Source organism: Elephas maximus, chromosome 3 (assembly GCF_024166365.1).
Source record: "Elephas maximus indicus isolate mEleMax1 chromosome 3, mEleMax1 primary haplotype, whole genome shotgun sequence".
Lineage (NCBI taxonomy): Eukaryota > Metazoa > Chordata > Mammalia > Proboscidea > Elephantidae > Elephas > Elephas maximus.
In genome coordinates this window covers 173,836,478-173,860,261 of record NC_064821.1, presented here as the reverse complement: position 1 = coordinate 173,860,261, position 23,784 = coordinate 173,836,478, and the positions used below count along the sequence as shown (strand labels likewise).

The 23,784-nt window shown below is 37.1% G+C and overlaps 1 protein-coding gene across 3 annotated transcripts in view; it reads right to left on the bottom strand.

Moving 5' to 3' along the window:
- The window catches only part of VAV3 (vav guanine nucleotide exchange factor 3), a 419,739-nt gene that overhangs the window by 139,220 nt on the left and 256,735 nt on the right, over positions 1-23,784 (bottom strand). For all 3 annotated transcript variants that reach the window (XM_049880207.1, XM_049880206.1, XM_049880209.1), the window contains 2 exons: positions 5,055-5,156; positions 4,645-4,745 (listed from right to left, as the gene is read on the bottom strand). In XM_049880207.1, coding sequence (XP_049736164.1) covers positions 4,645-4,745; positions 5,055-5,156 — 203 coding nt within the window. The remainder of the gene's footprint in view (positions 1-4,644; positions 4,746-5,054; positions 5,157-23,784) is intronic.

Below are 23,784 nucleotides of genomic sequence, written 5' to 3'. Positions count from 1 at the left end.
CACAAAGACTAGCTTGCCCATGCTCTCAAAACAGTACCTACTCTACTACACTCACATCAGACCCACCAAGTTCAAACTCACACTCTACCCGCAGTTACTCCCACACCAGCGCAGGAAGGGGCGCGTTTAGGGAGAGAATGCCATGACTTCCAACTTCTAGAGGGTATATGTTGGGAAGCGGAGGAGAGAAGGCTGCTGACTGAGCTGTAACCCTGATTCCTCTTGACACTGAAAACAAGGCCCCTTTATTTTTAGGGGCTACCCAGCAAATGCTCCAAAGGCAAAAAAGGGAAGTTTCCTGATCAACTGACTATGAGCATTTAATGTCATTGATTCCTTAAAAATCTTAAGTAGGAAAGGACAAAAAGAGGAAAGAAAGAAAAAGGGCCCAGATGTACAAACAGAAAGAGAATAGAAATCAACATAAAGATGCAAATACAGAGAGAACCCACAGAGCAAGGGAATATATTCAAGACTCCAAAATACAAATGTAGCTAGAGGTTAAAAAAAATAAAAATTTTTTCCTGCTTTTTAACGAATTATATAACAAAGTTTAGAGAACGATGCTACCTTTCATGAATGATACCTATATAAGTAAGCATTACCTATAATCTGCAGTCCATTGTCTCTTACTCTTAGTTCTATTACTTTCATATGTTTATGACCCAGAGTCCTCATCTTACTGCGAGTGTCCCTAGAACTGAAGGCGTCTAAAGCCCCTCCAGTTCTGAAAGAGTCCATGGCTTAACAACAGGGGAGAGGGCAGGCATGGGCCCGAGGGAAGCCTGTCTTTCTAGTAGCACATCAAAACATTAAAACCTAAAAACAGTTGGTAGTTACTACTCCATTTAAATTCAGAAGTGTTTCTGCCCAAAAACTATTCTAAAATCTCTCCATTTCAAGATTATTTACTATGGTTTGGCACCTGAGCATTTCCCACATCTGGCCTGTATCATCAGAGCTCAGTTCCAGAATTGGTAGCAGAGCCCAGTGGTTAAAAACAAACTCTGGAGCTGGACTACTTGGATTTGAATGTTGGCTCTGTCACTTACTAATTGAGCAACCTAAAACAAGTTACTTATTTATCTGTGCCTTGGTTTCTCATTTCTAATGCAGAAAAAATAACAATAACCAACTTCACAGAATTTTTATAAGATTAAATGAGTTACATGCTATGGATGTGAACCAAAAAGTTGGCAGTTCAAATCCTCAAGGCACTCCTTGGAAACGCTATGGGGCAGTGCTACTCTGTCCTATACGGTCACTATGAGCCAGAATAGACTTGATGGCAACAGGTTTGGTTTTGGTTTTTTAGTGGTAAAGTACTTAGAACAGTAACTGTCACTATTTTAGTATTTATTAGATAAAAAGCAATTTTTAAAAATAGGCTACAATTATTATTATTTACAATCATTAAAAAAAATCATTAGTGGGATGTAAATCAAAACTACAATGAGATAACACTTCATACCCACTAAAATGGCCATCATTAAAAAAAAAAAGAACAGATATGGGTGAGATATGGAGAAATTAAAACTCTCAATCTATTGCTAGTGGGATTGTAAAATGATATAACCACTGTGGAAAACACTCTGGCAGCACCTCAAAAAGTTAAACATAGAAATACTATATGATCCAGCAATTCCACTCCTAGGTATATACCCAAAAGAATTGAAGGCAAGAATGCAAAAAGATATTTGTACACCAATGTTTATTGCAACCTTATCCACAATAGTCAAAGGAGGAAACAACCTAAATGTCAACAGATGAATGGACAAATAAAATGCAGTGCATACATGCGATGGAGTATTACTCAGCCATTAAGAGAAATGACACCCTGATGCATGCTACAACACAGAAGAACCTTGAAAACACTGTGCTGAGTAGAACAAGTCATAAAGGGATAAATATTGCATGATACCACTTACATGAAATACCTAAGCTAGGAAAATACATAGAGACCAAAGTTTATCAGTGGTTACCAGGCAAGTGTGAGGGAGGGGAAAAGAGGGACTTACTGCTTACGGGACACTCAGCTTCTGATAAAACGTGATGGGAAAATTTGAACATGTGATAAGCATAGTTAATGTCACTGAATTATACATGTGAAGAATGTTGAAAAGGCAAATGATTGGTTACATATTTACCATGGTAAAAATAGGCTAGGTACTATTCCTACCCTTTTTCTGTAAGAGAAGAAAATAAGATTTACAAAGGTTCAGTAACTGGGGGCCAAAGTCACCCAGCAATTAAGTTGTGGGGCAGGGATTTAAACCAAGACAAGACTCCAGAGTTCTTAGGATTTACCGCCATTGTGTGCTGTCTCCCTACACAAAGCTACTCAGAGCTAAAGACAAAATAATCTGAAATAGTGACCTAGGAACTCATACTGGAAATATGCCACTCTTCTATCTGGCTAGACCAGAAACTTCCAACTGTTCCCACCGAGCTTTTTAGCATAAAAGTTAAAACCATAACGTCCTTTTAATGTCATACTTGTGTATCACTTCAAAATTTGATGCTAGTTTTTCTATGCACATTTGTTCCTCCGATAGTAACTAGACCATAAAAACAACAAAAATATAGAATAAGCCTGTCTATTTCAGAATACTGGCCTCTCACTTTAACACCTTGGACTAAAATACTGACTTCTTATTGTGTCCAGGCACTATGCTAAGCATTTAGTAGCATTCTCTCACTTGTCTCTCACAATAATCCTCTAACTTCCATTTTTGTTGTTGTTGTCAGCTGTCATCAAGTCGGCCCCCACTCATGGGGACCCCAAGACACTGGAGTAAAACACTGCCTGGTCCTGTGCCATCCCTATGATGCTTTGTGGATTGAACTGTTGTCATCCATAGGGTGTTCACTGACTCATTTCCAGAAGCAGATCGCCAGCCAGGCCTGTTTTCCTAGTCCATCTTAGTCTGTAAACTCCACTGAAACCTGTTCAGCATCATAGTGACATGCAAGCTTCCACTGACAGATGGGTGGTGGCTATGCATGAGATACATTAGCCAGGAGCAAATGGAGGCTCAGAACATTTAGGAAACTTTGCCAAGCTCATGTAGCTAGTAAGTCAGAAAGCCAGGATTTTAACCAGCTCTGCTTGACTCTCTACCACTCTCCCACCCTATCCCTTTAGAACACAGCAACCATTCCAACTAAGGGATCACTTTATATTTCTCATGGACTGGAATTCCTCAAGACAGGGCCATAAGAGGTGTAAAGACATTAGATGACCACAACCAAATGAGACATTAAGTGTCCTCGAAGATATTCAAGGTTGAGACATATGAAGATGAAACAACAAAAATTTCAGCGATAAATTATCAGGCAGAGAATTAAAGAATAACAATAATAATTTATACTATTTCTGTAACACTTTATGACTCTGCCAACTGTTTCTGACCTTTAGACTGATGTAGGTGCTCATCTTGTCTCCTTTACTTAGGGGACCGAGGACAAGATGCAAAAGCTCTCTGATCTCCATTAGGAAATGGGAAAGGCTGTTCCGAGGCCTGAAGGAGCTCACATGTGAGGTGCCTAGCAGAGGGCCCAGCAGGGCAGGCACAGTGCAGGTGCTCAACTAATGCTTGGGTCTTTCTCCTTGCAGCCACATGTGCCTAGCACAGAGAACGGTACATGGTGGGCTCTGAAAAAAAAGTCTACTAAGGAGCCAAAGAGTAATGTACTGTGATCTCAGTCTGCGAATATGATTCACACCTTTTCTACAATTGCCTATTTTCTGAACATAGCTTTGAAATGATCTATTATTCTCTGTCTCACTCTTCTGCACATTATCCAAAATAATTCAATGTCCACCTTTCCCTTTGGGAAAATCAAAGGTTGACATGGCTACCTTTTGAACTCAAGCTGTTAAGGATCGCTTTCTTGTTTTCAAAAAGTTTTTACTGATTTTGAAAGGTCTTATTGATAAAACTCAAGAGAAACTCAGGGGAAAGGGACAAAGAGAAAGAAGAAGAAAGAGAAAGAATAAAGAGGCCAGAAAAGAAAGAGAAGGAAGAGAGCCCAGGAGGAGCAGAGAGAGGCAAAAGGCTATGGAATGCATAATTGCCAACAGTTTTAGAAATGAGCTCATGTTACAATCATGGAACGTTATTTTTAAAAACCAATGGGAAATGTTTACATAAAATCCAAAGGATATATGCTCTTGGTTAAATGCTGGAAAATGACAATGTATTCAATTCATTAATTCACAAATTAGTCTCTATGGTGTTTACTTCTGGCATCATTAGCATTTCTGAGCTGAATATTTAAGACAATAAGGGAGAAATTTAAGAACTAAAGATAGAAGTAAAGAATAGTTGTTTGTTTTTCCATTTTGTTTTGTCACTCTATTTTGGCTATATGTGTACAGCTTCAGTGATAAATTTTAGAGGATGAGGTGACAGAAATGGGTGACATGAAACACTCCAAATCCCTCTTGAAGCCCTCTGCCCCCAAGCAATGTATCAAAGTCACATGAATTTTAAACATTTTTCTAATTGTGGTTATAAATGAAAGCTTCAAAAGCAGATATGTTACAATAAACACAAATTAAGAGTAAATTAGGCCTTAATGATGTTTAGCAAGTTTTATAGCCTAATTAAAAACAGAATTACAACAATAAACATGACTTACCACCAGAATTAACTCTGCCACAATTGTCTACTCTTCCCAAACATTCTTTGTGTGCTCTCGCGCCACACTTAAAACATAAATAGCCTTGATAAAATGTTCCTCTGAAAGGTAAAATTAGAGAGTGATGTATTAAAAAGATGTTAAATTCAGCCTATATGAAATCATTAGTACGAGAAGGAAAAAAGGTATCACAGTGCTATTCAAAGTACTCTACAGCAGAGGGAGAGAACTTTCTGGAGGTTCTAAAGTGACTGCTCAGGGTCAAGGCCTGAAAAGATCTGCTGGATCCAAATTTTTAAGGCAATATCCCCACTTCAGAGCATTTTGGCTGGGATATTTTTAAAAAGCCTGGAAAGGCTCTCAATTATACCAGTTCCTCAAAACTGAAAAACAGGGCCTAGCAAGCTTACCTCAAGAGCATCTGGCAGACTTTGCAGGCTGTGACCCGAGTGAAGGTGTGCATCTTGAAGTCGTGGAAATTGGAGTCTGCGTAGTCTGGCCTTATATTAGATCTATAAAAAGGAAAAAGAAAGTTTCACAACAAAGCAGCAGTGTAGTCATCTGAAACCCAAATTCAGCAAAATGACATTGACTAGAGATCTGATTCAAGCAGAAAGGCCATTAAAGAATGCAATGTTTTTTAAAGCCAAAAGTATGCTATTCATTAAAATATGCATCAAAATCTTATGTGCGAACCAGCAACACGTAAGGACGGAAGCAACCTAGTCCTCTTCAGAATCAAGTGTTCCCAGAGAACTTTAAAGAATGGCTACAGAAAAACTGATATTTGCTGGATATTCATGCTGCGTGATCATCACTCTTCTTTAACCATTATCACTGAAATATAAACTACCCGGTGAGGGCGAGAGGAAGGGGAAGAGGGTGCTGTAAACACAGAGTTCAGTGTGCGTTCTGGCATAATCTACAAAAATAAGTAAAATGATTTCATAAAAAGTTTGAAACAAGGTGTCTTAGTTACCTACTGCCACTGTAACAGAAATACTACCAGTGCTTTGACAAAGAGAAGTTTATTCTCTCACAGCCCGGTAGGCTAGAAGTCCAAATACAGGGTGGAAGCTCTAGTGGGAGGCTTTCTCTCTCTGTCAGCTCTGGGGGAAGGTCCTTGTCATCAATCTTTCCCTAGTCTAGAAGCTTCTCAGCACAGGCACCCCGGGTCCAAAGGACTCGTTCACCTCCTGATTCTTGTAGGAGGTCCCCCATGTCTCTCTGCTCACATCTTTCTTTTGTATTTCAAAAGAGACTGACTCAAGATACAACCTAATCTCGTAGATAGAGGCCTGCCTTATTAACATAATTGTCTCGAATCTTGCCTCATCACAGAGATAGGATTTACAACTCATAGGAAAATCACATCAGATGACAAAATGGTGGACAATCACACAATACTGGGAATCATGGCCCAGCCAAGTTGACACACATTTTTTGGGGACACAATTCAATCCACAACACAGGGCATCAGTGTAGGCATTTAAGACTCTTCCTCCTTGACAGTTTACTTCCCTCACAATCCAAATAAAAACTAAACAAATTTATTTTATTATTTATATGGTATACTTTATTTATACATACACATATACAACAAAAACTTAATAAGCATACCAAAAACTAACATCCCTGTGCACTACTGATGTACCAGATACTGTGACATTACATCCATTACCTTCGTTCATCTTTACAGCAACCCTAACTGGTGGGCACTAATAATATCACTACTTTACAAACAAGGAAACCGAGGTTTACCCTAAAGTAAATGGAACTTACTCTAAAGTAAAGTAAATGGCAGAATCGAGAACTCCAACCTAGGTCTGTACCCTTAATCACAGAAGCTATAGCGTAAGGGGAAAATCAGCAATGTTTACATTAAAATAATTAGATTTTTGTGTCTAGTAGGTATCAGCACTGGGTGTTTTTTTTAGTAGGTATGTTGCAAAGAGGTAAATTTAGCCATCTTCTAGAGGATTTTTAAAAAATATATTATTAGTTTAGTCATGTCACAGAAGAGAGCAGAAAAATTAGAATAGGATAAGTTAAAAATAGATACAAATCAGAGGTATACCTAGAAAGCTAAGATGATGATCTCCAAGATGTTATAAGCAATTTGAGAGACTGTAAGAGAAGTTTGAGATACTGATGAGCTAGGATTTCCCCTTTTATAGAATAGAGCAACTCTCAACCACACGAAGCCTGGGCGTAATGAAGCATAACACAGGCAGGCGACCAGGCATCAATCTCTGAGGTACCAGGAGAAGCCTTATGAAAAAACATGCACAAAGGCAATTGGAGTAGCACGCAGTGATGCAGAAGTGTCAGAGAGGTCAGCCTTCCAATCCATCTGCTGAATATGAGCGTGCTAAAAATGAAATCAAATATTAGTACCATCTGGGATTTTTCTGCTCTGTGCTTCTGGTGACCTCACTCTTTAGGAAATCGTCCCACTGCATGCTGAAAAGCCCAGCCATTTCCATAGAGGCATTCTGATGTTGCTGATTAAAAATTAGCATTCCTTTAGGAAGACAGGAGTACAGAAAAGATAAAAGGTCTAAAAACAAAACTCTTCACATTGTGCAGGAAACACTTGATTCTTGCTTCCACAAAGCCATGCATTGAAAAGCGAATCAAACCCATTCCCTCAGCCAGGAAGAGCTGTTGTTGATATGTCTCTGAGCAGCAAGGTGATACAGTCATATATGAATTGTCAAATTATAGCTTCAGTCCTAGGGACTTGAAGAATTCATCATTCTAGAGTTTAATAAAAGTAGGCCTCCTTCAAGCAGAAACTCATGTAATTGGATCCATACAGGTAAAAAACATAATTAATTAATTTTAGATGTGGGTCTGGGACACAGATGGAACACCATTCTCTTGGAGACAGTCAAGGGGGGTGTACTTACGTATATACATCATTTGTATTTAAGCCTTTGAAAAAAAGCCTTTGGGGCATCTGTATTTAACACTTTCACCAACTACGGAGGAATGGGCAAACTTTTCAGAGGCCAAAAAAATAAATAAAAGAGAGGCGAGCACAATAAAACTAAAAGAGGTTAAAAAAGAAAAGAAAAAAATTTTTATGATAAAGAAAAAAATTCATTGCCTTAAGGGAGTGCCAAGGTAGAATGAAAGGGAGAAACTGTTGGAACTTTTTAAAAACTATAATGACATATTCTTCAAAAATTTAAAATCAAACACCAAAGAGCTAAAGTTAACTCTATGACCCTGGAGCTGCTACTGAGGCACTACAGAATATAAAAGCATAGTGGAGGGCAGGTATCTGAAATTAGTCCACCTGGGTTTAAATCCTAACTTGCAAATTTCTAGCAGTGTGACCTTGGGTAAGTTAGCAAGTATAAAACAAGAATACTAATAAAACCAAACTCATAAAGTGATGGGATGTATGTAAAGTACTTAGGACAAAGCCTGATCCAGAGTTGGTGTTCAATAAGCATTGGCTATAATTTATGGATCCCTGGTTCTAAAGCCACGTAATGATGAAGTGATCAGGATACTGCTTTATGAATGGTGAAGAGCTCCTTGGCAGGCTAGAGACTGAGTCTCCAAAGGATTCTTATTCTCCTGGAAATTTCCAACAAGAAGGTTGTTAAGCGCTCAGTCCTTGGGACCAGGAACCCCCATACACAAGTATTTCAGCACAATAAAAAAGGGGGTTACTCAGGAGAGGATGTGTGTGAAAAATCCAGGGAATCAGATGAAGGCAAACCAAGTGCCAACTGAAGAAAGATGTCAACATGTGGCCTGTAGCCTGTAGGGATGCAGAAACCTAAGACGGTTAATTGGCTGGATGGGAAGACTTAAGAAGGTAGATTAGAGCAGAAGATGGAGAAACATCAGCAGAGATATGGACTGGGGCAAACAGAAGGACAAAAGTTATCAAAAGGGGCATTCGTTACACACTTGTAATGCACCAGGCACGTTGTTGAAGAATTCATATACTATCACATTTCCTTCACACAACAAACCTACGAGGCAGTGCCATTCATTCATTTCACAAATATTTACTGAGTACCCAAAAGAAAAAAAATTTTTTTTTCTTTTTTTTTACCTATCATGTGTGCAAGCCCTAAGGTAGAAACATAAGGAAGTCTCCTTGAGCTGTAACCCAATGAGCGCAGATGGGAGATGTAGGAGGTGAGATAGAAGAGGTTGTCAAGGGCCAAAGTACACAAAAACCAAACAAAACCCATTGCCATCGAGTCAATTCCAGCTCATAGCAACCCTCTAGGACAGAGTAGAACTTCCCCATAGAGTTTCCAAGCTGCACCAAGGGCCCCTTATACTTTTATATGTTCTCCTCAGATTGTCCCCTCTTCTTACCTGGCTTCACTGCTATCTCTGAGCTGAGGACCACATGTCTCCCTCTAGCTGGGCAGGTTCTCCATTTTCAAGATCTGTTTTTCTAACTGCTTCTCAGACATCTCAAATGTAACACAGACAAAACTCAGATCCACACCTTTCCTAACATTCTGGATCTTAATTAATTTCTGATCTCAATACATTACCATTCACCTCACTTTCCAAGCTAGAAACTCCAGAGACACAATGAATTTTTCTATCTTCCTCATATCCCCTACAAATTCATCTACTCTTAACCTCTCCTCTGCTCCAATTTCTCCTTCTTTGAAATCATGACCATTTTTTATTCATTCAGCCTTAAAAACATCTCACCAAAAATTCAGGTTCCAATCTCTCTTTTCATACCTAATTCAAGCCCTCGATATCTCTCAACTTAACTGGGACAGTGACCTTTCCTAATGATTCCATCTCCTACTTTCTCTCCCTATTTAAGGACATCTTCCACACTCTCCCCAGAATTACCTTCAAAAATAAAACGATAATTATGTCATTTCTTTCCTGGAAGACATCTGCTGGTTCCTTTTGCCCATGGGACAATGTTAAAGAATCTTGCAATGGCACAGTGTTTTATGCTCTCACTCCAGCTTCCTCTCTCATGTCTCTTCCATTCCCAAACACTCACAATCCATACACTGTAGACACAGAGATCTTTTCGCATTTCCAAAACATACTCTTCTCTACCACAACTCTATGATTTTGTAGTCTATTCACTCTGCCTAAAATGTTTCTCCTAACTCCCAGCTCCTAATTTACCTGATTACTCATTTAAAACCACATTCAAAATATAAGTCCTTCGATAAAATCTTCTGTGAGTCCCTGTGACATGATTATCATCTCATCTGAGCTCCCAGTGCACATTTTCAGCCCTCTAAAAAAAAAAAAAATTTAAAAAAATTTATAAGTCTGGAAACCCTGGTGACATAGTGGTTGAGTTACAGCTGCTAACCAAAAGGCCAGCAGTTCGAATCCATCACGTGCTCCTTGAAAACTCTATGGGGCAGTTTTACTCTATCCTATAGAATTGGTATGAGTTGAAATTGACTCTATGGCAATGGGTTAGTATAAGACTGGAGTCCCTGGGTGGTGCACATGGTTAAGCATTCCACTAACTGGAAGGTTGGTGGTTCAAATCCTCCCAAAGGGGCCTTGAAAGAAAGGCCTGGTGATCTTCTGAAAGATCACAGTCATTGAAAACCCTGTGGAGTACAGTTCTACTCTGAAGTACATGGGGTTGCATGAGTCAAAACTGACTTGACAACAGCTTTTTAAATATTTTTTTTTAGTATAGCACTACACTGTATTATAACCGTGTACTGTCTGCGTCCCACTACCAGAAAACTGGTTCTATGCTATCCATGTTTACATTTCCAGAGCCTAAAACGGCGTCTCCTACAGAATATGTGTTAAGTAAATGTTGTTGAATAAGTAAAAAAATCAACAAATACCACTATCTATGTATTAAGTGAGCCCTGGTGGTGCAGTGCTTAAGTGCTCAGCTTCTAACCAAATGGTCGGTGGTAGGAACCCTACCAGCCACTCTGAGGAAGAAAGATGTGGCAGTCTGCTTCTGTAAAGATTTTTTAAAAAACCAAGCCCGTTGCTGTAGAGTTGATTCTGACTCATAGCGACTCTGTAGGACAGAGTAGAACTGCCCCATAGGGTTTCCAAGGGGCAGCTGGTGGATTCAAACTGCCAACCTTTTGGTTAACAGCAAAGTGCTTAAAGATGAAAAATTGTTAAAGATAAGGGTGCCTTAACATTTTTATAGTAATATTACCAGACGAGGGGGTGTGAGTGACACTTTAAATTTGACAGCCTTTATAACAAGCCCTTTGACTCCCTGATGCCACCTTAAACAGTCCTCCTAGGTGTCCATTAACTTTGAACAACCCCTAAAAGAAATCACCATACACTACTAAAAGTGTGGGTTTGCATGTTCACCTCCCCTCTGGTCTGTGTGGTTGGTGCCTGAGCACAGGGCCATGTCTTCTTAACTCAGTCTCTTCTTTAACCTCATCCAACATTTTACCAGGAAAATTAACTGCTAGATATTTAAGATTGATACATATCAAGAAAATATGCTTTGACTGGAGTCTTTACCTCACTTATTTTCAGAAGACTGCCTCTGCTACATTATCAGAGGGAAAGAAGGAGGAAGTAGAGAGATAAAGACATTTCTACTAAGTCAAAAAAATTTCATTTCTCATAGGAAAAACAAAATGAAGAAAAATATGATTAACCGAATTTCTATTAAATGTTTTGCTTATCTATTCCTCTTACCTTTCTGAGAAAATAACACTTAATTTTTTAATAAGGACTATAATGCCTTATAATGGATTATAAGGGCTATAATGGCACTGAGATGTGAATGTATTTCAGTAGTATGACAGCGTACTTAGTAATCTAGTCATTATTTAAAAAAAAAAAGGTGTTTTTAATAGCACTTTCCCTATTTCTATTTTAACCATAGTCTTTTAAGCCCAGTATCACTTTAGTAATATAGTTTTGGAATAAAGGAAGTAAACACTAGCAAAATGAAATAATCTATAACAACCATGCCCAGTTAGAGTGGAAATAAGATGAGAATTGATTTATGACATCATGCCCTCTCAGCATTCAAATGTCACCAGTATGGGCATTGTGATAATTATCAAAAACATACAAAAATAGTTTATTTCATCATATTACATTGAAAGTAAAGGTAAGAGAGCTAGAAGCAGAAGTCAATGCTTCACAAAACATGCCTGAATGTGGCAGGCTTCTCAGTGTATCAAAAATATACAGAAAGATAAATATGTATACACACACATCTATGTGTGTACATGTAGCTGAAATTCAGAAAATACACACTGTGGCAAACATATATCAGATAAAATTAACCAAAACAACCCACTGCCATCTAGTTATTTCAACTCATAGCTTAAAAGAAAGCTAAATAATGTTTTGTTTATTGTTTTATTAAATTATTTTATCCTCCATGATACAACAAGATGGATACATCTCTTCTTACATCCATCTATTCACCTCTATTACTTAAGGCAATAAATTACTAAAAGCAATAATATTTAAATTAATCTTCTTTTCCAAAGCAAGTTTTTTAAAATAATTTAAAATGAGTATTCTATTACTTTTAGGAAGTTTAAACTACATCATGCTTCTTTTTTAATAAGGTTTTTCCAAAATACATGGCAATTTATCAGATAAATAAAGAAAAAAAAAGTATTTCAACAGACGCCAAAAAGATCTTTAATAAAATGCATCATGTGCTTCTGATGAACTCTAAAATCAAAAGTTGAGGGATACCTCCTTACTATTGTAAAGAATATCAAACTAAAGAAAACAGAAACCATATTTAATGTACAATACTAACACAATCATATTAAAGTTAAACAAAGTCAACAACATTATTCAAAACTGTTTCAGAAGCTCTAGTCAATGTAATATGATAAGAAAAATAAATGTGAGGAATAAATGTTGCAAAAAAGTATATAAAATTATGATTTGGAGATGATGTTACTGTCTAATTGGGAAAGCCCCTAAAAAGAAATTAAAAACTAATGAAACTAATAAGAGAATCCTTAAAGGTGGCTTTGTTTAAAAAAAGTAAAGGATTTCCTTTAAACTTCTTCTTTTCCAAACTACAAAACACTACTGCAAGAAACCAAAAGAAATCTACATAAATGGAAAAACATACCATGCTCATGGATAGGTAGACTCAACATTGTGAAAATGACAATTCTACCCAAAGCAATTTAAAAATACAATGCACTTCCAATCCAAATACCAACGACATTCTTTAAAGAGATGGAAAAATGAATCATTAACTTTATACAGAAAGGGAAGAGCCCCAAATAAGTAAAGCACTACTGAAGAAGAATAAAGTAGGAGGATCGGCACTACCTGACCTCAGAAGGTACTATACACCTACAGTAGTCAAAACAGCCTGGTTCTACAACTAGATAGTACCCAGCTACCACCACTGACTGCTCTGACAGGGATCACAATAGAGGGTCCCAGACAGAGCTGGGGAAAAATGTGTAACAAAGTTGTAACTCAAAAAGAAAGATCAGACTTACTGGCCAGACTGAGACTGGAGAAACCCTGAGAGTATGGCCCTCGGACACACTTTCAGCTCAGTAATGAAGTCACTCCTGAGTTTCACCCTTCAACCAAAAATTGGACAGGCCCATAAAATAAACCGAGACTAAAGGGGCACACCAGCCCAGGGGCAATGACTAGAAGGCAGGAGGGAACAGGAAAGCTGGTAGTAGGGAACCCAAGGTTAAGAAGGGAGAATGCTGACATGTCATGGGGTTGTTAACCAAGGTCATAAAACAATACAAATACTGTTTAATGAGCAACTAGTTTGTTCTGTAAACCTTCATCTAAAGTACAATAAAAAAATTAAAAAACAAAAAACAGTCTGGTACTGGTGCCATGACAGGTACATTGACCAAAGGAACAGAATTGAAAACCCAGATGTAAATCCATCTACCTATAGTCACCTGATCTTCCACAAGGGCTCAAATCCATCAAATGAGGAAAAGACAGTCTTTTTTAACAAATCATGCTCGCAAAACTGAATGTCCATCTGCAAAAAAAATGAAATAGGACCCATACTTTACACCATATACAAAAACTAATTCAAAATGGATCAAAGACCTAAATGTAAAGCCAAAAACTATGAAGTTCATAGAAGAAAAAATAGGATCAACACTAAAGGCCCTAATACACAGCATTAGCAGGATACAAACCATAACCAACGACACACAAACTCCAGAAGAAAAGCTAGATAACTGAGATCTTGTAAAAGTTAAACACATATGCTCATCAAAAGACTTCACCAAAAGAGTAAAAAGAGAACGTACAGACTGGGAAAAAATTTTTGGCTGCTTCAGATTAGACAAAGGTATGATCTCTAAAATCTACAAGAAAATCCAACACCTCTACAATAAAAAGACAAATAATCCAATTAAAAATGGGCAAAGGAAATGAACAGGCACTTCAACAAAGAAGGCATTCAAGTGACCAACAGACACATGAGGAAATGCTTGTGATCTCTAGCCATTAGAGAAATGCAAATTAAAACTGCAATGAGATACCATCTCACCCCAGCATTACTGGCAGGAGTCAAAAAAACAGCAAATAACAACTGTTGGAGAGGCTGAGGCAAGATTGGAACTCTTATGCACTCTAGTGGGAATGCGAAATGATACAACCATTATGGAAAATGATACAACGCTTCCTTAGAAAGCTAGAAATAGAAATACCATATGACCCAGCAATCCCACTCCTAGGAATATATCCTAGAGAAATAAGAATTGACACAGAATAGACATGCACACCCATGTTCACTGCAGCACTGTTCACAACATCAAAAAGATGGAAACAACCTGATGCCCATCAACAGATGAATGGATAAACAAACTGGCACATACACACAATGGAGTACTAAGCAATGATGAAGAACAATGATGAATCTGCAAAGCATCTCATAACATGCATGAATCTGGAGGGCATTACGCTGAATGAAATAAGTCAATCACAAAAAGACAAATATTGTAAGAGACCACTACTGTAAAAACTCATGAAAAGGTTTACACACAGAAATAAACAATCTTTGATGGTTACCAGGGATGGAAAAACACTAAATAGAAAATAGATAAGTGGTAACTTTGGTGAAGGGTAAGGCAGTACACAATACTGGGGAAGCCAGGCACAACTTGTACAAGGTAAGGTCATGGAAGGTCCATAGACACATCCAAACTCCCTGAGGGAACGAATTGCTGGGCTGAGGGCTGTGGGGACCATGGTCTCGGGGAACAATTAGCTCAACTGGCATAACATAGTTTATAAAGAAAATGTCCTACATTCTACTTTGGTGAGTAGCTTCTGGGGTCTTAAAAGCCTGTGAGCGTCCATCTAAGACACAACACTGGTCTCACCACTTTGGGAGTAAGGGGGAATGAAGAAAACTAAAGATACAAGGAAAAGATTAGTCCAAAGGACTAATGAACCACATCTACCCCAGCCTCCACCAAACTAAGTCGAAAACAACTAGATGGTGCCCAGCTACCACCACCAACTGCTCTCACAGGGATCGCAATAGAGGGTCCCAGACAGAGCTGGAGGAAAACGTAGAACAAAATTCTAACTAGCAAAAAAAGACCGGACTTATTGGTCTGACAGAGACTGGAGAAGCCCCGAGAGTATGTCCCCCGGACACTCTTTTATCTCAGTAACGAAGTCACTCCTGAGGTTCACCCTTCAGCCAAAGATAAGACAGGCCCACAAAACAAAACAAGACTAAAAGGGCACACCATCCCAGGGGCAAGGACTAGAAGGCAGGAGGGAATAGGAAAGCTGGTAAAAGAGAACCAAGGTCAAGAACGGAGAGTGTTTACGTGTCGTGGGGCTGTTAACCAATATCATAAAACAATATATGTTCTGTTTAATGAGAAACTAGTTTGTTCTGTTAACCTTCATCTAAAGTACAATTAAAAACAAACAAACAAACAAAACAAAACCTTTTTCCTTTCTGACTTCTTGGAAAGTCTAATGGGAATAACTATTGTGCTCACTATAGTCAAAACAAAAAACTGTTGTGAGTCCATAATCAGCCACACTTTTGGTGATTTGTTAGGAGGATAGACAAGACTTAGAGGTATTTATGTTCATGATTATATGTTATTACAGTGATTAGCAAAGGAAAAAGAAACATCAGGTGGAACCTGGAGAAGTCCATCTGTAGGCTTCCAAACTTTCCCCTCTCATAAGGGGCCACACAAACACATTCCTTTCCCCAGCAGTGAAATGGAATAACACGTATGCAGTGTTTGTGCCCAGCGAAGTCGCTTAAGATTTAGAGTCCAAGGTTTCTACTGGGAGCTGGTCACAAGGGTACTCTGCCTTCATGATCAGCCACGACCATCGGAAACTCCCCTGAGGAAAGCGGGTGTGCACAATAAGCCATACTGTTTGTGCACACAGTCCAGGCAGGCTAGTACAGTGAAATTCAGTACTCCCAGCACACAAAACAATGTTATCATTTAGAATCAAAGAGAACATTTCAAAAGTCAAGCTCCCAGATAGCAGCCAAGGGGCCACCCTGCAAGCATACCCTTCTAAACTCAAGCCTCCTATGTCAACTCTTTCCTGTACAAAATTTTCTAAGAAAAATCCTAGCATACCATGTTCGGGTTCTGCATGAATAAGGTTTAAAAATTAACTGAGAGAAATAAAAATTATTCAAGTAAATAAAGGCTACATACCAAATTCATGAACAAAAAGACTATTTTATTACAAACACATTATCTTTCCCAAAAGTTAACTTATAAACCTATAAATTTCAAACGATTTCTTTCCAAAAAAAAAAAAAAAACACACACACATATATACACACACACTTACGAATAGACAGGAGATTTCTTTGAACTTAACAAACGATTATAAAATTCAACCGGAAGTATAAATTAAAAAATTTGAAAACTTAGATGAATTTTGTAGGCAGTGGCGGGGGGAGCAGTCATAACTTATGAAATATTAAAATGTTTTTTAAAGGTACTGTTATTAAAACAGTATGCATCTGGTAACAAAACAGAAAGACTGATAATACAGAAGAAAGTTTTGAAGAAGACCAAAAATGTGCAAGAACTCAGTATGCAAATGTTGTGGCATTTTGTTCGTTTGTTCGTTCATTCATTCAAAAAATACTTATTTAATACTAATATCTGCCAGGCAGTGGGATACAATAAATGAGCAAAACCACTAAAAATCCCTGCCCATTCTGCTGCTGGTGAGGAAAGGAAACATCTAAATAATTTCACAAACAATCATGAAACTACAGATGTGACAAGTCCTACAAAGAAAGATAGTGCTAGCAGAATTTATAATGCAGAATTTGACCTTGTCAATGGATTATCACAGAAAAACTTCCCCGAAGAAACAGTGCTGACCTGAGGTCTAAAGATGAGCAAGAATTAACTGGGTGAAAAGAAACTGGGAGAAAGTCTACACGGAGGGAAAAGATATATTATAGAGATATTTTTAAAAATACATTTCCAGCTTTCTGAAAACATTAAGAAAGCTACATTGCCATCACATATTTTGAACAAGATAAAATTGACAGGGGTTAAAGACTTATTTGGCAAATATTCATTATATACCTATGATGTGCCATATATACAGCTAGCAGTAAGGAATAAGATGGACAAAATCTCTGCCCTCCTGGGCTTATATTCTGTATTTAAATATAAAATTTAGATAGAAGCTTAATATTTGATTAAAGCAAAACACAAAAACATAAAATATAAAAATTCTTGAAAATGTGACTTTTTATAGAATCTTTCAAGGTCGAAAGTAAAGACAACATGGTTGGATTTATTTTCATAAAAAAATAATATTTTCCTTAGATAAAAAACAGTTAAAAAAAAGAAAAAGTAGGAAAATATCTGTAATGCATATAATAAAATATTAGCATTCTGAAAGTATATAAGTCCTCTTGAAAATGTATAAGAAAAAAATGAACACTGCAATTGGAAAACTGGCAAAGAACAGGGTAATTTATAAAAAATAAAATCGATAAATACATGATGCATGTTTAAATTTACCAGTAATCAAAATAAAAGTAAATTTAAATAACAAGACACTATTTCATTCATAAAACTAGAAAAAAAATGAGAGAAAAGAAAAAGTATACCACCAAATATAGGTGAAACTGTAGGACTACTCAAAACCTAAAAAAGGACAAATCCTTTGATGTGTAATTCTGCTTATTAGAAGAAATTAATTTAATTAATAATTAAAATTAGAATTAATTTAAGTAAGAAATAAAGAAATGGATAAATTATAGTGCAGCTACACAATAGAATACTATGTAATAATTAGAAATGATAAAGTGGGCACTGTAAAAATTGAGAAAGATATTTACAATATCAGAACAACTTGTTACAAAACTATACCTATACTATGATCCTCATTAATATGAAACATACATCAAAAGGAAAAAAAGATACGGACATACACATGTACATAACTGCTTGTTAATATACATATGTGAAAATGTGAACGATGGGCATAGGGATTATGAATTTCATTTTTTTCATTTAGAATTATCGGTGTTTTCGAAAGTTTCCATAGTAAACATACAATACTCAATTTGTTTCTTATATCTACTCTATAAGTGAACACAAAGAACAGAAATGATCACAATAATAAATATGAATTTAAAGAGGTTGAGCAACTTGACTAAGGACAACAAGTAATAAGAGACTGAACCAATCTCAGTCAAATCCCAACAAGGGATTTTCTGGATATTGACAAACTGATACCAACATTTATATGGAAAGGCAGAAGACCCAGAAAAACCAACACAATACCGAAGAAGAACAAAGCCAGAGGACTGACATTACCTGACTTCAAGACTTACCATAAATCTACAGTGATCAAAAGAGTGTGGTATTGGCAAAGGTCTAATCGAATAGATCACTGGAACAGAACAGAAAGCCCAGAAATGACCTACACAAATACAGATAACTGATCTTTGACAATAAGCAAAGGAAATTCTATAGAGAAAGGATAATCTTCTCAACGAACGGTGCTGGAGAACTGGACCTCCACATGCAAAAGAATGAATCTAGACAAAGAGCTTTTTAAATTAATTAATTAATTAAATTTATAAAAGTTAATTCAAAATGGATCACAGACCTAAACTCAAGACGTAAAACTATACAACTTCTAGAAGATAACATAGGAGAAAACCTGGGTGACCTTGGATTTTTTTCATAGAAGAAAATACTGGTAAGTTTAATTTCATTAAGACTAAAAACTTTTGAAAATTCAAGCCACAAACTGGGAGAAAATATTTGCAAAACACATATCTGATTGAAAAAAAAAAAACTTGTATCCAAAATATAAAAAGAACTCTTAAATTTCAACAATAAGGGGAAAAGAAATAATTAAAAAAAGGGCAAAAGATCTGAACAGAAACCTCACCCAAGGAGTACAGATGGCAAGTAAGCGTATGAAAAATGTTCAACAACATATGTCATTAGGGAAATGCAAATCAAAAGAACAAGATACCACTACACACCTATCAGAATGGCTAAAATCCAAAACGCCGGTGACACCAAATGCTTGCGAGGATGCGGGGCAACAAAAACTCTCATTCATTGCCAGTGGAAATGCAAAATGATACAGCCACTTTGGAAGACAGTCTGGCAGTTTCTTACAAAGCTAAACATAAGCTTACCAGATGATCTAGAAATTGCATTCCTAGGGATTTACCCAAATGAGATCAAAACTTATGTCCACATAAAAACCTACACGCAAATATTTATAGCAGCTTATTCATAATTGCCAAAAATTGGGAGCATGCCAGATATCCTTCAATAGGTGAATGGATAAATAAATTGCGGCACATCCATAGAATGAAGGACTTAACAATAAAAAGAAATGATCAAGCCATGGAAAGACTTGTAATAAACTGAAATGCATACTTCTATCTGAAAGAAACCAGTCTGAAAAAGTGACAGAGTATGTGATTCCAACTATATGACATTCTGGAAAAAGCAAAACTATAGAGATAGTAAAAAAAAAAAAATCAGTGGTTGCCAGAGGTTTAAGGGAGGAGGGTGTACAGGTGAAGCATGGGCATTTTTAGGGCATGATATTGTAATAATGGACATATGACATTACAGATTTTTTAAAAACCCACAGGACTGTACAACACAAATTACGAACCCTAAGAGGGACCATAAACCAACAGGTTGCCTTTGAGTCAATTCTGACTCAAGGCAACCCATTGTATGTCAGACTAGAACTGTGTCCCATAGGGTTTTCAATGGCTGATTTTTTGGAAGTAGACTGCCAGGCCTTTCTTCTCAGGTATCTCCAGGTAGACTCTAGCTTCTGCCTTTCGGAGAGCAGCTGAAAGCATTAACCATTAACTAATGTACCTCAGGAATGAGAGATATTAATGAAAGGAGAAACTGTGTGCAGAGGAGAGAGGGATAAAAAGGAACCTTTTATATTTTCTGCATAATTTTTCTGTAAACCCAAAACTGCTCTAAAAAATAAAATTTATGTATTTTTAAAAAGTATACTACAAGGCAATTTATGTACGCACATATGTATACTTATGTGGGTGTCTCTGTACGTATGAATCTCTGTTACTATAAAGGCTATAAAACATACAGAGAAAAAGAAATTAGGAGAAACCTCCATTCTAGAGTCTCACAGCATCACTCACTTGTCATAATTTCCTTTGTACATTTATTTGTATGGTTATTTGATTAGTCTTTATCTTCTCCAAGAGATTATGAACTCCACGAGGCCAGGGGCTATGTCAGATTTTGCTTATCACTGGTACCTCTAGCATCATGAATAGTGCCATGCATAAGCAAGCATTCAATAAATATGTTGAAGCTTAACGGACTGTGAAAGGAAATTAAAGATAAAAGATGAAAATAAAGTTAGTATATGAAATGTAAGGAGCCCTGGTGGTACAGTGGTTAATGTACTCAGCTGCTAACTGAAAGGTTAGTGGTTCGAATCCACCAACTGCTCCTTAGGAGAAAGATGAGGGAGTCTGCTTCTGTAAAGATTTACAGACTTGGAAACTCTATGGGGCAGTTCTACTCTGTCCTATAGGGTCGCTGTGAATCAGAATCAACTCGACAGCAGTGGATTATACAGAATGTATACTAAAAGATAATTGATTAGAGGGCTGGGAACCATGGTCTCAGGGGACAGGTAGCTCAACTGGCATAACATAGTTTACAAGGAAAATGTTCTACATCCTTTGATGACTAGTAGTCTGGAGTCTTAAAAGCCAAGATATGAAGAAAACCAAAGACAAAAAAGGAAAGATTAGTCCAAAGCACTAATGGACCACAACTATGACAGCCTCCACTAGACTGAGTCCAGCACAACGAGATGGTTCTGGGCTATCCCCACTGACTGCTCTGACAGGGGTCACAATAGAGCGTCCTGGACAGAGATCAAGAAAAATGTAGAACAAAATTCAAACTCACCAAAAAAGATCAGACTTGCTGGTCTGACAGAGACTGAAGAAACCTCAAGAGTATGGCCCCGGAACAACCTTTTAACTCAATACTGAAGTCACTCCTGAGGTTCACCCTTTAGCCAAAGATAAAACAAGGCCCATAAAACAAACAATAATACACACAGCTCAGCTCAACCACATATATGAGATTAAATGGACACACCAGCCCTGGGGCAAGGACAAGAAGGCAGGAGGGAACAGGAAAGCTGGACGAATGGAAATGGGGAATCCAAGGTCGCGGAACGGGACTATGTAACTACATTGACTATGTTGCACAACAATGATCAATGTCCATTTCTAAATTTTTTCATCACCCGAAACAAACACACTATACCACTTAAGCAATACCCCCATCTCCCTCTCTCACCTAGCCTTTCTTAATATAAGCCAAGGACATAACACCAAAGTGTAGCTCAGCAAAAGCAGCTCTATTGCGGGGTTGGGGAGGCCTTTCAAGACATAGTCCATTTACATATTATCACTTCAACAACCACTGTCTCCCCTAAAATCAGATGCTAGTCAAACAGCTTTCCAATTTAAGACTTGGTAATTCTAAAAATATAAAAATTACGTGGGTAAGACAAATAACTGTGATGAATCTTCAAATAATAGATCTAGAAGAAGGATTCCTTATAATTTAGAAGAAATTTCTGAAACGAATAAAAGGCTATTAACTTAACACATATGAACCTTACAGGAATCATTTCCCCAGGAGGGCTGAAGAAAAATACATAAATCCAAGAGCCCAAATGAGACCAACAGCTGTTTGAAATAAAGCCCAAACTTCATGAGACCAACACGATGGTAGGCAGCCACCATGCCCCCACCCCTCACCATCCTCAATACACAGGACAGGTCATAGATTTAGCTGGACCATGTGCCTAACTCAGTAAACTATTTCGTAAATGAAGCTCTTAGAATTACCAACGAAACTTTCAAGAATGTCAGAATACTCTACCCAGGCTGTTTTTGCCAAGTCCCAAGCACTTCTGAAGTCCCCAATTCTGAGAACTCATTTTTAAATCAAGTAATGTCTTATCTGAAATCTAAAAATGAGGTAGATTGTTTTATACTTCAAGATACAACTTGAAGAGTCTCATTAAACTACATGTGTGTGTGTTTTTTTCCCTTTCACAAACATGAAATTTTCTGGAATAAAACCCAAATATTTATTTTTTAAATACCCTATATTTTAGAATTAGATCTGCCAAATAGGTAAAAGTACAAAGTACTTTATTTATTCATATAATCTTTGAGTAAATGATACTACATCCTTACTTCTTTTTACAAGTTGTTCTCTCAACACTATCACATACTAATTATGCTATTGGTTATTTGAAAGGGCAAGGAAATAAAAAACAAACAGATCCTTCAAAATCCAAGTTAACAAAAAAATAACTGTTCAGAATGGGCATTTCACCCATTCCTAAGGAATACAATACAGTACTCATAAAATGAATGAAAACAAACAAAAAGGATTTAAAATCACAGCAAGGTCTTATTCTTTATATTCCAAATCACGTACAGTCTTTTATCTAGTGAAATGAATAAATACTTTCAAAATACCAATAAAAGCAAGACAATGCTTGGCTCTGAAAGATAGTACTTTCTTATCTGTCATATATTACACTTTATTTCATTCAACATTGGCTAATTTTAAATATACATCCATCACTGAATTTCAGTGACACTGCAAGGAAACTACTGAATGAAATGGAAAGTCAGTTAAACCTATAGCAAATTAAAAGTGGAAAAATGCTAAACTATATGTTATCTGGGCCTGTATTTCTTACAAACTGCATGTGTGGCTTTTAGCATATATTATTTTTATTTTTTAGTCTCCTCAGCAATCAAATAATTATATCTGTCATCCCTAGTGTAGGTCAGGTCTAGAAGTAAGAGGATTCACAATTTGCTGGTATCTGTTATACCTATCATTCAAATTTGTTCTGAAGCTAAAATGAGAACATGTATGTATACATTTTGTTAAATTTATTTATTAAATGAAAAACATTTTATAAATGCTAGATGCTACTATTTCTATTATTATTGCTATTGTTGTCACAAGCGACATTTAGTGGAAAGCCCAGTGGCCTCAAAAACATGAAGCAATATAAATGATGATCTGCCATTACCTTATCAACAGGAATAAAACTTCTCTCGTGTTAAACATTTAATAAGCATATTAAAAACTTTTCTTTGCTTGTAATACAGCTTATTTGGTTATGCAGCCAACAAACTAACCATCCACTATGTGCCAGGCATTTTCTAACACATGGGAAAAATATGGTGAATTTATGTGGAAGCAAAAGTCTTGCAAGTAGGTCACTAGGGGTAATAGTGAGTGGTGCCACTCCCATTTCCACCCCTTGATTCCTGGATCCATGAATCCTGGCTATGGGAGAAACAGCACCATATACTGGATGCTGGTTTAGAGCACATACAGCCCCCTGGAGCTGTTTCCTTGATATAAAGCTCTCTCTATATATATTCATATGCTTTACTGGTTTTGCTTCTCTAGAGAACTCAGCCTAAGACATTTGGTACCAGGAGAGGGGTGCTGGTCTAACAGATACCTAAAATGTGGAAGTGGTCTTAAAACTGTGAATGACAGAGAACCAGCAGCAGCAGAACCAGGAGACCAGTGCAACAGGGTGCTGGAGCCCACCCACAAAGCAAAGGGAGCT